The 15,875-nt window shown below is 46.3% G+C and overlaps 1 protein-coding gene and 1 long non-coding RNA gene across 3 annotated transcripts in view; one reads left to right on the top strand and one right to left on the bottom strand.

The window, feature by feature from the left end:
* Positions 1–9,050: 9,050 nt before the first annotated feature.
* On the bottom strand, positions 9,051–11,610 carry LOC146346532 (uncharacterized). The gene is made up of 3 exons (XR_014789957.1): positions 11,404–11,610; positions 10,756–10,885; positions 9,051–9,732 (listed from the first exon to the last, which is right to left on the bottom strand). It is a non-coding gene; the product is annotated as an uncharacterized LOC146346532 (long non-coding RNA).
* Positions 11,611–11,733: 123 nt separating this feature from the next.
* DENND3 (DENN domain containing 3) overlaps positions 11,734–15,875 on the top strand; it is a 68,275-nt gene continuing 64,133 nt past the window's right edge. The window contains exons 1-2 of one of the 2 annotated variants that reach the window (XM_084848648.1): positions 11,734–11,917; positions 12,889–13,080. In XM_084848648.1, coding sequence (XP_084704774.1) covers positions 12,997–13,080 — 84 coding nt within the window. In that variant the 5' untranslated portion in view covers positions 11,734–11,917; positions 12,889–12,996. Of the gene's footprint in view, positions 12,511–12,888; positions 13,081–15,875 lie in introns of both variants that reach the window. The other variant, XM_084848650.1, reaches the window with a different exon arrangement.

Genomic DNA, 15,875 nt, shown 5'->3' with positions numbered 1-15,875 from the left:
TCAAGGACCTGCTGTGACCTTAGTGCATTGCACTTTGAGGCCAAAATGGCTCATCTCCACAGCGAAATTGACACTGTTGTTAGCGCAGCTCCAGTCGAGGTATCTGATGCCACCATCTGCCTGATTTTGTGGGAGCATTTTCAGCTGCTGTGGCCTGATGACATGGACAAGGTGCTTGCAGCAATGCGACCATCCATGTGCCCTCTCTATCCTTGCCCCTCCTAGCTAATAAAAGCTAGCCAATGGGGTATGATTGGTTGGGTCCAGTTGTGGTGAATGCTTCTCTCTGGGAAGGGGTGGTCCCTGCTGTTCTTAAGTAGTCAGTAGTGCAACTTGAAGAAGCGCACTCTGGACCCAGTGGTTTGACAACTACTGCCCAGTCAGAAATACAACTTTCTTAGATACTTGAGAGGGTCGTGGGGGGCAATTGCAGGGACTCTTGGAGGAAACAGGTTATCTAGACCCATTCCACTTAACAAGATCAGCCTCAGATGGCCTTCTCTCTGTCCCATCAGCCAGGACAGCTAGCCCGGTGGTTACGAGGGAGAGGGCCTTTTCTGTGGTGGCCCCCACTCTGTGGAACTCCCTCCCTAGGGAACTCCACCATGCCCCCCCTTTAATGAGCTTCCGCCATGCATTAAAAACGTGGTTGTTCAGGCAGGCATTTGGGGTGGGTTAGGGTATTTTAGAAAATGTTTTTACTGTAGAATGTTATTGTTTTAAACTATTTTATTATATACTTTGTACATCGCCCAGAGTGGCTGGGTGACCAGCCAGATGGGTGATTAATAAATGTAATAAACAAACAAACAAATTCTAGTCTGGGTTTTGACCTGGTTATGGGACTGAATCAGCCTTGGTCACTCTGATGGTCACCTTTATTGGGAGAGGGACAGGGGGAGTGCAACCCTGTTAATTCTGCTTGATCTCTCATTGGCTTTTGATACTATCAACCATGGTATTGTCCTGGATCAATTCTGTGGGTTGGGCATTGGAGGCACTGTGTTACAGTGGTTCTGGTCTTACCTGCAGGGTCGGTTTCAGAGAGTAATATTGGGTGACCATTCCTCAGCCCCTTGGCAATTGAGCTATGGGGTTCCGCAGGGTACCATTTTGTCCCCAGTGTTATTCAACATCTATATGAACCCGCTTGGAGCAATCATTAGGGGATTTGGAGCCAAGTGCCGTCAGAATGCTGATGACATACAGCCCTATCTCCCTGTGACATTTGAATTGGGTGAGGCTGTGCAAGTCCTGGGTCAGTGCTTAGACTCAGTGATGGGCTGGATGAGGGCCAATAAACTGAACCTGAATCCTGGCAAGATGGAAGCCCTGTGGATGAGAGATTCCTGAGTCCAGGAGATAGGCTCATTGCCTATTCTGGATGGGGATGCACTCTCTTTGAAAGATCAGGTTCATCGTCTGGGGGTACTCCTAGATCCATCACTGTTGCTGGAGGCCCAAATGGCCACAGCAGCTCGAGGTGCTTTTTACCAGCTTTGGTATTTTTATTGGTATTCTATTTTTAAAAACAAAATTTTTAATATGGTATTTAATTCTTTTTATCTTTTATTGTTCACTGCTCAAGAATCTGTTTACATGTGGAGAGCTATATAAATGTTGTAAATAAAAAATACAATAAAATAAATAATACCATACTTGGTATCTATTATGCTACAAGCTTATTGATTGGTTATTATAAGGAGGTTTGGCTTCATTTAAGCCCCTTACTCTAAATCTAAGTGCCTCCCATCTGAAAATGTCATTACTGATGTTTTAGCGAATTCCAGAGAACCTCAAAAAAGTCTCTAACTTCTCCTTAAGCATCCTGTCTCTGTACCTTGTGGTTGGCAACATATCTAAAAAAGGTACATTAACTACAAGCTTTTCCTCATAAACCTCTCTCTCTCTTTCAAAGTCAAAAGATGACTCTGCTATCTAAACAAGCACTTCCCAAAATTCATTCTGGCTCAAACTAGGCCCACAGAACCAATCTTTATCAGGCCTACTAATCTTTGGTTCTCTATCTCATCTTATACCTATCTTATGCCATCTATACCGATCTTCTAAATAAGTAAAAACTTTATGGCAGGTTCATATAGCCATTTGCATTAAAATAAGCTCAGTTGCAATACCTTATAAGCTTCCTACACAGCATAAATCTGGATCCAACCCCTTATGTTTTAAATATACTAATTGGCTTGACACCTCCAATGCGGAATGACCTTCTTGTATAACCTTGTTATACAGGCTTATCACAATTTAAACAAGTCTTTGGACTGACAGAAGATTAGTGTGCATGATTACACAAGGAATTCTGTTCAGTCCAGCTGACGTTATATGCAAGTATATATACTATATGCATACTGGACTGTCAGAGTAATACGACAATGGAACCAATTACCTAGGGAGGTGGTGGGCTCTCCCACACTTCAAGATGAAGCTGGACAGCCCTCTGTCAGGGATGCTCTGACTTGGATTCCTGCACTGAGCTGGGGGTTGGACTCGGCCCCTTCCAACCCTACTATTCTATGATTCTATTACAAAGGATTGATTCAAGTTCAGTGTTGATGATATGAGCTGCAAACATGCAGAAGTGTAAACTCACCATGTGGAGAGCGCTGTCCTATTTGATGGCAGTTGGCTGATGCTTCCATGGTTCCACAGATGTTTCATGCTGGAAGTCAAGCAAAACCATACACTTACACCGCACATTTTTCATGGACAGATTGCATTTGTTGAACTTCGACTTATGTTTTCCTGAATTTGCATAGGCTGGAGTGATTGAAAAGGAAAATGCTCATATTGCTATTTCACGTAACTATTTTTAACACAGAAAAGTCACTATGAGGAAAAAATCACTTCAGCATTTAGCTCTTATACTGTGCTTTCCCCATGTATGCAACTATTTCCCCTGCTGCTTGTAAAGTGATCTAGAGAAGAGGGAGAATTTTCAGCTTTCCAGATGCAGTAAACAATTAGAGATCCTTTTTGAATGGCAATTAGAAATGACAAGTAAAGCTGTGAGGAAATGAGGAAGGCTTGCCTTGGGTAGTTGTTTTTTGCTGTTCATGCAGCAGTGAAAAGCACAGAACCCCTACTAGGAAAAAAAAAGTGGAAACTCTATAAGCATTGGTCATACCACATTGGATGTATTCAATCGATCATTTTGTATGGGGGGGAAAATGGTAGGAAAAATCATGGTGTGGTGACCTTTCCCCATCCCAATAGTACTATGACTTGTCCTATATCCGGACATGGAAAACAAAGGGCCTGCCTCAAAAGTAAGAACCATTTGAAGTTGATACATAAAACAAGAAAGGTGTATAATTTGCTGCAGCAGATTAAGGGTGCAATCCTATGGGTTGTGCTCCCGATAGACAGAGGGATCCGAGGTCAGAGCCCTGCACCTACCCTATGCCCTGCTGTCAAGGCAGGGCGAGAGGAGGACAGAGGTGATTTCACCATCACCTCCATTTAAAATGCAAAAGCAGCTGGATCCGCCTCTGAGCCCATCTTTTCTCCCTCTCCAACTTCTCTTATGAGGTTGCAGTTGTGGAGGAGGGAAGATCCATGATCATCTCCTCTTCCGTGCTTGTAGAAGAAGAGAAAGATCCACTGCATCCTATGGTGCCCCAGACGTTGTCGAGGGGCCATAGGATTGCTCTCTTAGGGCGCAATCATATCTATTGTGCCCTCGGTGATCAGAAGCCCCTGAACTTGGAGGCATCTGATCATCCAACGCGGGGCAGGAGGAGTGGCGGAGGTGATCTTTGCCTCCCCATCTTCCCACACTAGATTTAGCTAGACAGGGTTTTTAGCCCGTCTAGTGAGGGTGCTTTGGAGGGGGAGGGAAAGAGGCTGGAAGTAGCTCAGGATAACTCAAATCCTCGCCTCTCCAGTCTCCTCCCCTTCTTGCCCACTGGAATGTCCCCTTTCCTCCTCCTCTGAGATTGCTTTTGGGGGGGCAGCTGGTGCAGTTCTTTCCCCATCAGCTGTGAGGGGATGGGAGAGGGGGGCAGATCTCTGACTCTCCCTTCCGAGGTTTTTAATCTCTGACTCTTACCAGAGATTGAAAGGTACTCCAGCACTATAACACCTGCCTAAGTAAAACAGGACTATTAATTCCAAGTTTTTCTTCTTGCTGACTGCTTCTGTAGTTTCCTTCTATGGCAGCTTCCCCCAAGCTGGTGCTCTCCATAGATCCATTTATCAGCTGGTGCAGAATGTGGCAGCCCACCTGATTAAAGGCAGATGTTGGCGAGATCACATCACCCCAGGGCTGAAGGAGTTGCACTGGTTGCCAGTTGTTTTCCAGGCCCAATTCAAGGTGTCGGTATTGACCTTTAAAACCCTATACGGTTCCAGCGCAGTCTATCTTAAGGAGCACCTCCAGCAACACCAGGGATGCCGCTCAACGAGATCGGCCTCAGAAGGCCTTCTGTCTGTCCCATCAGCCAGGACAGCTAGGCTGGTGATTAGGGAGAGGGCCTTTTCTGTGGTGGCCCCCACTTTGTGGCATTCCCTCCCTAGTGACCTCCACCATGCCCCCCCTTTGATGAGCTTCCACTGGGCTTTGAAAACCTGGCTGTTCAGGCAGGCATTTGGGGTGGGTTAGGGTTTTTTTAGAGCAACGTTGTTTTGTGGATTATGTTGTATTTTGTGTTATTTGTTTTGTACGATGCCTAGAGTGGCTGGGTAGCTGGTCAGATGGGCGGCTAATAAATCTAATAAATAACAACAACAATAATAATTTAACTCGGTATCAATTACACTGACTGGCAGCCTTTTCCAGCCAACATACCATTGTCCAAAAGAGGTCATTTGGTCCCTATTAACCGTGGCCTTCCCCACATGAGGCTTTTATCCCGCGATTTACTGCTCCTTCTTCTTCTGGATTCTTTGCGGGATTTTAAATCGGCTCTTTACACGCCCGTTTTTTCTTTACTGCATAATGCTACCTGCCATTTACACCAGTGGGTGGAGCTTGGTGGGATGTTTTCAGAAATCAACAGCATGGTGCGCCCCGCTGTCCACTCCCTCTGGGGTAGCCCCTCCCCCATCTCGGCATGAATTTTTGCAATTGAACTTCCTTGCCTCCCCTTTTCACTTCCGCTGCCTCCGATCCCTGCCTCGGCCACTGTATTCCATAGTACTTTCGCAACGTTGGAAGTCTGCTGCCCCTGTAAACCAAGCAGTTATATTTCTCTCATTTGTGTATACATGGGGATTGAATAGAAAGGGTTAAAAATTTTCCGGGTGGCGCTTGCAGAGCAGAGCAATCCCCAAACCCCATTGTAAAGTGCTGAAACTTCGCAACTTCGGAAGGCCGCCTCTGTAAGTCGGTATTGTCCTTGTAAAAGCAATCAGTAACACTTTTCTCATTTGTGCATACGCTGGGAGCGGGGATTGAATGGAAAGGGGTTACACTTCTCTCGTTTGTGTGTACGTGGAGATTGAATAGAAGGGGTTAAAAGTTTTCCAGGCCACACTTGCAGAGCAGAGCAATCCCCTGATCCCATTGTAAAGCATTGCTGGGCTGGGGGTGAGAGCAGGCAAGAAGGAGGGGCAGCAGAGTTGCTCTACCAGGCCTACAGGCTCCCCCGATGTTGTGTTCTGCAGGCAACCAGTAGCGGAATGGCAAAGAGGCAAGGGGCCGCAGACCCGGCAGGGTGACACTTCCACTCCATCGTTGTCACAGGCGGTCAGGATAACCGCGCCCCCAACAACCGCCCCCACAAAAGCAGCTCACTGCGTCACAGCAGAAGAACCCGGGCAGGAGGTGGCGGTTTGAGGGCGCTACCTGAGAAAATACTGCATTTCCCCCGTTAAGAAATAACATGGGGAAACCAGGGAGGGGTGGGGGAGTAGAGGAGGGACATCAGCTGCAGGGCAACGATGTCGTGTAAAGCGCACAGGAAAAGCCGTGACCAAAGAATGACAAGCGCGCTAAAAAAAACTCCGCGTAAAGGAGCCCCGTGTGCCAGATTGCAGCCTCAGCCTCTACAAGTAACAGCATGCATATGTGGCAAAAACAATGCAAGAAAGACTTAAAGGGACTATTTCATATCATGTATAAAAATTGATTTAAAGCTAAGGGTGCCATGAGGGCTAACATGGAAGAGACAGCAGTTTTCCCCATGGAAGGTGATGAGCACGGGGACGTATCCAGAAATCTTGTGACGGTGGAACGTAAGGCTACACCAAGATGGGGTCAGTGTCACCCGGTGCAAAAGAGCAAAAGCCTAAAGACAATTTACAGCACAATCCGAAGCATGTCTCCTCAGAAGTAAGTCCCACTGAGTTCAACTGGGCCTACTTCCAGGTATGTGGGTATAGGATTGCAGCCTAAATTAATAATCATTCAATGATTTAAAAAAACCTGCCGTTTTAAGACCAGAGTTAGGATTGTCTCGTGTTGACTCAAGCTCCACAAAGCCAGGAAACTGGAAGCTTGGGCTGATGCCTTAAGTGACGTGCCCCATGATCAGTGATGATGTGGTGATATATCACAAACTGTGCTTGCTTACATGCAACGAACAGGAATGGGTCGAGTCACAGGGGGATTCATCTAGCAACACTATAAGGCTCAGATGTCTCATAAAGCATGACCGGACCAGGACAACGTGTGGCATCTTGGCTGGTGCCATGCACTCCATCTTCTCAATCTGGATTTGGGCCTGAAGGACCCAGGAAAGATGTGGGTGCATGGAAGGTAAGCTGCAAGCAAGCCCCTTTAATAACAAGTTAATAAAAATACGTGCCCAAGTGCACATCAATCATCCCAGTGCCTTTGCACACATTGGCTAGAACCTTGGAAGGTGGGGTTAAGCTGACATCTTACTGAACAATTGGGTAGAGCCTTGCTTGCACATTTCCCCTTCAATCACTGGAAGTGAGTGGTCTAGAGCAGAGGAGAGGATCCCTTTTTTGGCCTGAGGGCCACATGGTCTGTGTGGAAACCTCTTGGGGGCTGCATATCAGTGGTTGGCCCCAAAGTAGGTGGGGCCAGTTTTTTTTTTTTTTAACTTCAAGCCCTTCCTACAGCATATATATACACACACACACACACACACACACACACACATCCTGGCCTGGTTCACACAACACACTAGCCCATGATGGCTTATTTTCCAGAACAACCCACAATACCTTAGTGTGTTGTCTGTGCAATGTTTTTCCCACCCATGGCGGCTTGTTTCACCTGATTAAGCCACCCTCAGAACACAGGCTCTGAAGTAAGGGTTATCATACCTATGGTGGGTTAGAGTGTTGTCTGTCATACCAGCATGGGTTCCGGAGATTGCCTATAGAGCTCCCTGGCAAGAGCGGCCAAAAATGCTGCCATCGCTCTGTTCCTCTTAAGCAATCTCTATTCCCACTGCAAAAGAAGTTGGGATACCTGCTGGGCTGGGCAGGAGGACTACAGGAGGAGGAGGGGTGAGGAAGGGTGAAATAAACTACTCTGTGTAGCTTGTTTGTCTGACTGGAGCACAGTAGCTTGTTTCTGTAACAACCGACCCAGTGTAGCTTGCTACCCACCATGGGCTAGCATGATGTGTGAACAGGATAACTGCCTTGGTTTGCACAACACGCTAACCCACACTCAGTGGTTGAGTGTGGGCTGTTAACTGAATCGTGAGTTGATGTGTTGTCCAAACCCAGGCCATTTTCTACAGGGTGGCTTGTCAACCATGAGCGTTGCTTATTTTTTTCGAACAAGCCACCTTGAGAACCCATGATTTGTTGTTTGATTGTTCGATTGTTCAAGGTGGTTAACAAGCCACCCTGCAAAAAAAAGTCCTCAACCACTGAGTGTGGATTAGCATGGAACAGCCCCATTCTGTCCCAGTCACTCCATTTTCTCCCCTCCCACTTTCCCCCTATCAACTCATTTTTCTCTAAAAATGTATTGCCCTCTCCTTTAACAAATTGGAAAATTCAAGAAAGGAACCTGTAGTATTGCAGCATGCGTGCGTGTGTGTGTGTGTGAGACTCTCCTTTAGCTCATCCCCTACTCCAGCTCTGAAGATGAAAAGGATGTAGATGCAGGACTGAAGTCCAAACAATTTCAGACTGTGGGCTTGCTTGCATATCAGACAGAGAAATGGCTGAAGCGTGACCTCCCTTTAGTTCAGCAAGATGTCACTTGCATACAAATGAAGCAAAGTTTAGAGTTTCATAAAAACTAAACCCTGTTGCCTGGAGCATTTCACTGAGGGGCTTTGCTGTGGAGTGAGAATTCTTTCCCCCTGCAGCTCATTCTGTGATGATCTTGGTATTGATTCTCAATTTAGGATTGCTGAGGGAAGGCCTAAGTAATCATAGGGAGACTGAGCTGCCTGTTGAATCAGCCTGGCCTGTCAAGCAGATTCAGGAAAAACTAAAAGAGCACTATACGTTTCTCACTGCTAGGGATGTCACGAGCACATTTCGGGGTTCAGGAATTCATTGAGCAACCCCCGCCCGTGACCCCCGAACTGTGCCTGCCAAGACGCTGTCCTTGTTCACCCCCTGCTTGTGCCCACTCGTGCTCCAAAGTACTCACCACGAACCCATTCAGTGAGTGCCGCCATTTTCGTGCCTTTGCTTTCTAGGAAAAACAGGAAGCTTAAAAAAATGTGCATATTCAAATATGCGTGGTTTGGACCTGGGAAAGCTAAATAAGTGCAATATTAGAGGTATAATCCCTCTAATACTGCGCCTATTTAGCTTTCCCAGCTCCAAACTGCGCATATTTGAATATGCACATTTTTTAAAGCTTCCTGTTTTTCCTAGAAAGCAAAGGCACGAAAATGGCAGGGCTCACCGAACGAGTTTGCGGTGAGTGCTGGGGAATTCACCCAACTTGTGGGTGGCTCAAGCACAGGTTTGGGGGGGAAGCGAGCAGGGACGCTGCTTTGGCGACTGCACGGAGAACCGAGCTAGGGTGAGTTCTTACATCCCTACTCGCTGCTCACATGGGCTTTCAGAGCTTCTAATAAATGATTTGCAGAGGAACGGTGCTTACTTTTCAAAAAGAAGAATCCTACATGGAAACTCCATCCGCTGATTCTGGAAGCAGATTATAATTTTCTTTTATAAAAAAGAGGCATCTCTGAAAGAGCAGGTGGACCACTATAGCAGGGAGACAATGCAAGAAGCATGGACACGTTTCTTCCATGAGGTCTAATGGCTTGCTTGAAAATCTTAAATTAAAAAATGCTAGAGAAAACATTTTAAAAATATAGATACAATATATGTTAATTGTGCGGTGCAAATCCATTTCCTAAGTAGTATAAATGTCAGTATTGCAAAAGCCCGTATGTACTAACATATCAAGTTTTCTCTTCTGTACCAGACCAAAAAAGGTGTTGTTCTACTACCAGTAACAGGTGGCAGGTAAGCTCCAGCACAAAGTCAGGATGCTCCAGCAACTAGTGAGATAAGCAACCACCGCGGCCATCAAGTAGATACAAGGACTGTATGCAGCTGTGGATACAGCACCATGAATAACACTCTCCTTTTCCAAAAGGGGTATTTCCTCACTTCTCTGATTTCTTCTTTCCACAGCGACCGAAGAAATTATTATTCTTTGCCACTTAATAGTCTTATGCCTTGAGGAAGTCAATCATCCATTATACAGCTACTTCAGGATAGAATAACAGGAATACAGATGCAGCCAACCAAGAGAGGAGGAGCATTGTTGCTTTCCACTGATATGGGCACTGTTCTGATCACAGAAATGATCTCCTATGATGCATCAGAGGAACAATAACTGCTGTTAATAACGCAAGTCTGGTGCTTGGCCATGTAAACTGATGATACCAACAATGGTGGCATAGTCACTAGCGGCACATCTTTTGGGATGACTCAGTACAGCTTGTTGGGTCTACAAAATGTCTTTGGCCAGATATGGCTGTACCCTTCTCTCTGCAGCACATCTAGGATTCATTCAAACAAAATGTAGCAGAAAGCAGACAGTCTATGTGCTTCTAGACAAATCTTTTATTGTGCAATCATCCTGCTTCATTCACAGAATTTTACTGTGTGTGTGTGTGTGTGTGTGTGTGTAGATGACATTGTCTTCCATTTGTAACCCGCCCATGTTCTCCCACTGCTTCTTCTGTCTTTTCCCCCCACGATCAATGAAGGGATTGTTGAGAGCCATGAAGGGAGAAGCAGAAGCAGGAACTGCTTAGAGGAACATGCTTTCATTTACAGTTTTTTGTAAAGAAAATATTTAAAAGGCAAAAAATCAAGAGGAGACAAAACACAGGAAAGGAAGCAAAAGCTCCTTAGAGGAGTTGCTGCACAGGATGTGAAATGACTCTGCAACAGGAAATGCAAGTCAAGCGATACAGAAAGAAGGGGAATCCCCAACACATCATCCACCATCCCCTGGGAGAAACTCCTCCCACTGTGTCTCAAGTGCACATTCTCCTCCACACATGCAAAACAATAGTGCTTTTATGTTGCTCTTTCCCTACTTAACAGATTTTCTCCTTTAAGAGAAAAGACGGGAGATATTGGGTGGGGTCTGGGGGAAAGTACGGGAGGACTACAGAAATATGATGGGGTTAAAATTCTGTGAATGAGGCAATTGCACCATAAAACTGTTGTCTGGAAGCGAAGTATGTTAAGGAGGAATGGCTGCACAGTATCTTTTGATTGGTAACACGAGGGGCTGTCTGGTATATGTCTCTCCCCCAGTCCAGAGTTAAATTCTTTTCTCTGTCATAAACTCACTACGGTTGCAATCCTCTGCACACTTACTTGAGAGTAAGCCCCACTGGACTCAGGGAGTCTTACTTCTCAGTAAAGTTAGGGTACTCCCAGATGGAGGGTTCTTAGAGCACCAGTCAAAAGATGTTGTGATTCCATCTTTCCCTCCTTAATGGATTTTCTGCAATAAGAAAAAAGACAGAAGATGCAATGGTGAAACAAATGGGGGTTACAAATGGAAGACGACATCACCTGGATTCTGGACCCCCCCCCCCTAAATTCCATGAATGAGGCAGGGTGTTCATGCAATGAAGGCCTCATCTGGCAGCACCCTTAGTATTTTAACCAAGATACCATTTCTCAGAAACCTCCTGTGAAAGAGGGAGGACAATACCTGCCTTACAGGCTTGTTGTAAGGATTATTAAAATAATGCATGCTAAGTGCTTTTAACACATCAAATTGCTATTGGCTACTTGTTAATACTTTAAATTTAATTAATGTTTTCTTCATTACGGTCATTTAGACCCATTCAGGTTTAAATGCAAAGACACAAATATCAGGACAGAAGGCTACTATTTCTTCAACTTGGCTGAGACAGTCAGTCAGCTGAGCTCTTGAATGCATGGCCATTAGAAAAAACAACAACAACAACAACAACAAACCACTAGCCACCTGCTCAGTGATATGTGGGGCCTTACCCCATCGACAACTGATTACCAGTCTTTCATCTGGATGCCCTGGGAACCAAGTCAGAAGAGGATGACTACTAATAACAGGTATCATAGTACAAGCCCTGGATCCAACTAATGGGGATTTAGAACCCCCCAAAATGCGACCCCCCTCCCCCCCTTTCTCTGCAGCTGCTGCCACCCCGCTGACCCAGAAATCTCTCTCCCCCGCGTCCTGCCTTCGGACCAGGGACAGCCCCTCCTCCCCCGCCCCAGAAAGGGGAGGGAAGCAGGCTCCCGCCCCCGTGGCTCCCATTGGCCGGGGCTGAGGCGAGAGCGAGGGGAGGGCGGGATCCAGTCAGTGGGGCGGATGCTTTTGATGGACGCGGCTGCTGCTGCGGCGGGCCCTGTAACGGCGCAGCCTGGCCTGGGCGGGGCGGGGCGGGGCGGGGCGGGGCGGCTGACGTCTGTCTCTGGTCCCTCTTCGATCCGGCGAGGAGGGGGGGCTCCCCTCGGGCATCCTCCCCTCGGAAGGAGAGGCGAGGTCGAGCGGGGGGAAGCTTTCCCCTCAACCTCATGGGGGGGGGTGTTTGTCTTCGCCCCGCTTTCTTGGGGGGCAGCGACCCTCCGGGGAGAGGGGGGCTTCAAGGGGAGCAGCTGTTCCCCCTTGCCTCAGCTGGCTCCTTAGGGGGGAGAAATTGGGGGCGCGCGTTTCCTGCCGCCTTCAGACCCGCTGGGGGCGCCTGCCTTTTCTTTTGGGGGCCTTGCAGCAGCCCCTCTGGAAAGGGGAGGTCGGCCGCCCCACCGCAGAGAGAGCGGCCCCCTCCCCTCTCCGTGGGCCTCGGTGAGCAGAGCTCCCCCGCCAGCCCGGCTCCCTCAACTGGGAAAGGGGTTGCATGTGGTGAAACGAGCCTGAGAAACACCCCCACCCATCCCCCGCTCTTTGGGGTCCGGAGAGCCCCCACTGCCTCTGTTTTCTGGAGGCCTAGGGGTGGTTGTGAAGAGACTGTGACTAGGGAGCCCTCCCCTCCCCTCCCCTCCCCTCCCCTCCCGCTTGCTGCCAAAGTTATTAAACTTCTTTAAGAATGGGGGTGAGACCCTGAGGGAAGACACAAACATACACAAAGCGCAGAGTAGGTAAGAGCTTAGGAGGACAGGCTGAAAGACACCTCCCACCCCCTATTATTCCTTAATTTTGGAGCAGTGCAGACCCTAGGACAAAGGTTCCCCTTCCTAGTTTGGTTGCCAGGAGAGCTGGGAAACGGAAGCATTGTGGGGTGAGATTAATTTAAATTCAAACATTCCCCTTGGTCTAGTCCTGCTCCCATTTAGTTCCTTCCTCCCTCCTCACCAAAGAATAAAAAAAATCCTTTTCCTCCCCTCTTGCTGGGACCGAGAGTTTCAGTTTAGGAAGCTCCTCCCCTTGGGGTTAGGACAGACCTCATTGTTTCTTTCCTTCTAGGTGAGACTGGGGCAGCTGTCTTCATCTCTCCCTTCTCTTCTTTCATTTTTAAGGGAGATGGAACTGAACTCCGTTTCCCGGGTTAGGTTGCTGTGAGCTGACAGGAGGAGCGGTGGAGTCCTTACTGTGCCTTCGCTTATTTTCGTCTCGGTGCCCTTGCTATGGAAGACGTACTGCCTTCTGCCATACTGGAAATCTGCGTGTTGGTTGGAGTCCCCAAAGAAAAGACAAAAGAAGTCTACCAGGTACACAAACTGGGCCACACTGCTGTGCTTTTGTAGGGCCGGAACAGTTGGTGACTGCAGTTGATGTGGAAAAAGCAGTCGGAGAGAAACCCTAGAGCAATCCCCCCCCTTTTTCTGTTCACCCCTAGATCTGTTTAAAGTAGCACAGCCACGCTGCTCTCTGTGGAAAGCTGTTGACAGGTTCCTCATGTATTGAGAAACCAGTAATTCACCCTGCGGCTGAAGCGGAAAACCAGATTATTTTCTGCAGATTCCCCTGTAAATATGCATAATGAATTACAGGAGCATATGCATAATGAATTACAGGAGCTTAGAATTATCTTGTCTGTTTTACTGATTTGTTAACTTCCTCCTTTGGCTTTAGATTGTTCAGCCATAAAGTTGAATATTAGGAAGGAGAAATGTTTGGGGTGCAATCCTATGTATGTTCAGACAGAAAAAAGTCCTGCAACTCCCAGCATAGCTGGCTGGGGAATGCTGGGAGTTGTAGGACTTTTTTCTGTCTGAACATCAATAGGATGGCACCCTTAAGGGTTTATTGCCCTTTTCAAGGTGAGTGAATTGTTCTCCCAGGAAAAACATAAACCTCTTTCTAGATTAAGAAGGTGTGAAATAGAGAGGTGCCACTCTACTGAAAGTTGGCGTGTTACGAACGTGGGATATTTCATTTGTATGTTGTAACGCATTGCAGTATCTGCACCAGCAAGCTGTTCTAAAGCTTATTTTGCTGTTGCTTAGTAGGTTGTTCTTTGTTGTTCATGCCCTAACATTTTTGAATTTGGGTAGCTCAAGCAGAATAGATCATTTATTGAACAACTATCTGTTGAACTGCTCAGGGGCTGTTATGCAATTCCTTTGTTAATCTACAGCTCCTTTGCATAGGTGATTTGTTTGTTTTATTGTGGTGTGTGTATGTAAGAGGAATGGTAATGGCTATTCAACCCTTTAAAAAAGTTGGCAGTTGCTTTGTAGACCCTAAAATAGTTTTGCGGTACAGATGACCAGGTGGCGGTTATACCCTTAACTTTCAACTGAAAAATGATTGTTTTTGATGGGAGGGGGCGAGTAGTAGGACTAGTGATTTGCTTTTAAAAACATCCCTCATCATCTGACACCCGTGGGTCACTGTTTGTCAGCAGTCCTGTGCAGCTCCCAGCTCCCCACAAGCTGACCCCATTTCCTGTGTCCCAGTGTTTGCACACCAGGCGTTTTCTTGAATGCCAAAGCAGCTACATAAAAACATCCTTGTCATTCTTTTTTTCCCTTTGATTGAAGGCTGCCGCCATCACCTGTTTGTTGCACTCTTGCGCCTTGCCTACGGTACTGACAAATTGCAAATATCTTATGTGCTGTGCTCCTTGATGACTGTATTGCTAGTTTAAATGGAGTGGGGCGGGCAGGCGGGTGGAGCTGATGCTGAGGCATGCATTAGTGGATCAGCCCCTTTGCCCCAAGGAGGGCATCGCTTCCAGATCCTGAAGGTGGTTTAATAATGTGCATGGAGTGTGATTGGATGGTGAGGGACACATTGAGAACCTCTCTTGGGCCTTAAATTTGACAGCCCTGCCCTAAAGGCTGAGACCTACAAACAGGTATGAAGTGTGCGCTCTCTCAATTGGTTATCACCACTTTCTGCTGGTGTAAGACTATGTGGACTTGAATCTGTTGAATTTCTGTGCAACTTTAAACTTCTACACCAACAGAAATTAGCCAAATAAAGCACTGTGTCAGTTTGTATTAATAATGACATGTTGTAATAGAAGTGGGCAAAAACTCATCTTCCCCCAAGTCAGCCTCAGTAGAATTAATTTGCAAGTTTTATTTGCTTTATTGGCTGCTGTTTAAATTAGTAGTACTGCTCACTGTTCCTTTTGATGGTATTAGTTTTGTTTTACTTGTTCTAGACAATTTTGTACTGAAAAGAGGGGCTGTTCATTAACTGAGTAGAAGAAATAAACAATGAAAAGTTTGCTTGTTAGTACCCATATAATTCTGTAAAATGTTTGCACTGTGTTGAATCCTTAATGGATCCAGTGTTATGCAAAATTTGAGGCTGTACTTTTGGAGCAGCCTGTTAATTATGTTAGGATTAAGTCTAATGCCTGTATTTTAAGAGCACATTCTAACATCCTTCAGGCCTGCAATCATGGATGCCCCATTGATTTCAGTGAGATGTACATTCCAGCATGCTTGTTTTGAACTGAGACGCTAGTCTCATTCTTCTAAAGGTTCTTGGGCAGATCGGTACATTTCAGTTATTAGTTGTGGGCTATTTCATCTTATTTAGCTGGGTATGATCAGTGGTAGAGGGCATGCTGGTCATGCAGAAGATTCCAGATCCAATCTCTGACATCACCAGTTAAAATGATCAGGAAATGGGAAGGACCTTAAGGCAGATATAACAATACTGGGCTACTACAGATAGATAAATAGCCTGACCTGGCACAGGCAGCTTCCTGTGCTCCTAAAATGATTTATATTACTATCTACTGATTATTTTTGTCCAGGCTCTTCATGCTTTCCTTAGTTTTGTAAACTGTGAGGTAAGATGTTTCTTGAAGCATATACTGTACAGCTTGTTATTAAGAACTAAACTGTGTACTTACATTTCAAATTCTCCTTAAGTCCGATTGGCTACTGAAATATTGTCTATAGGACATACTGCAATGTTTAGGCACCAAGTCTATGTATGTTCAGATCACATGAAGTTAGATCACATGAAGTTAGGGGCCTAAATGACTAAAGAAATCCAAGAAACTATTGTTGAAGAAGATCTTCACTTTTGTGGTGTTAAT

The sequence above is a fragment of the Heloderma suspectum genome, chromosome 4 (assembly GCF_057233095.1).
Source record: "Heloderma suspectum isolate Gila_16-S chromosome 4, 16-S_ref, whole genome shotgun sequence".
Classification (NCBI taxonomy): Eukaryota; Metazoa; Chordata; class Lepidosauria; order Squamata; family Helodermatidae; genus Heloderma; species Heloderma suspectum.
This window is presented reverse-complemented; position numbering and strand designations above follow the sequence as displayed.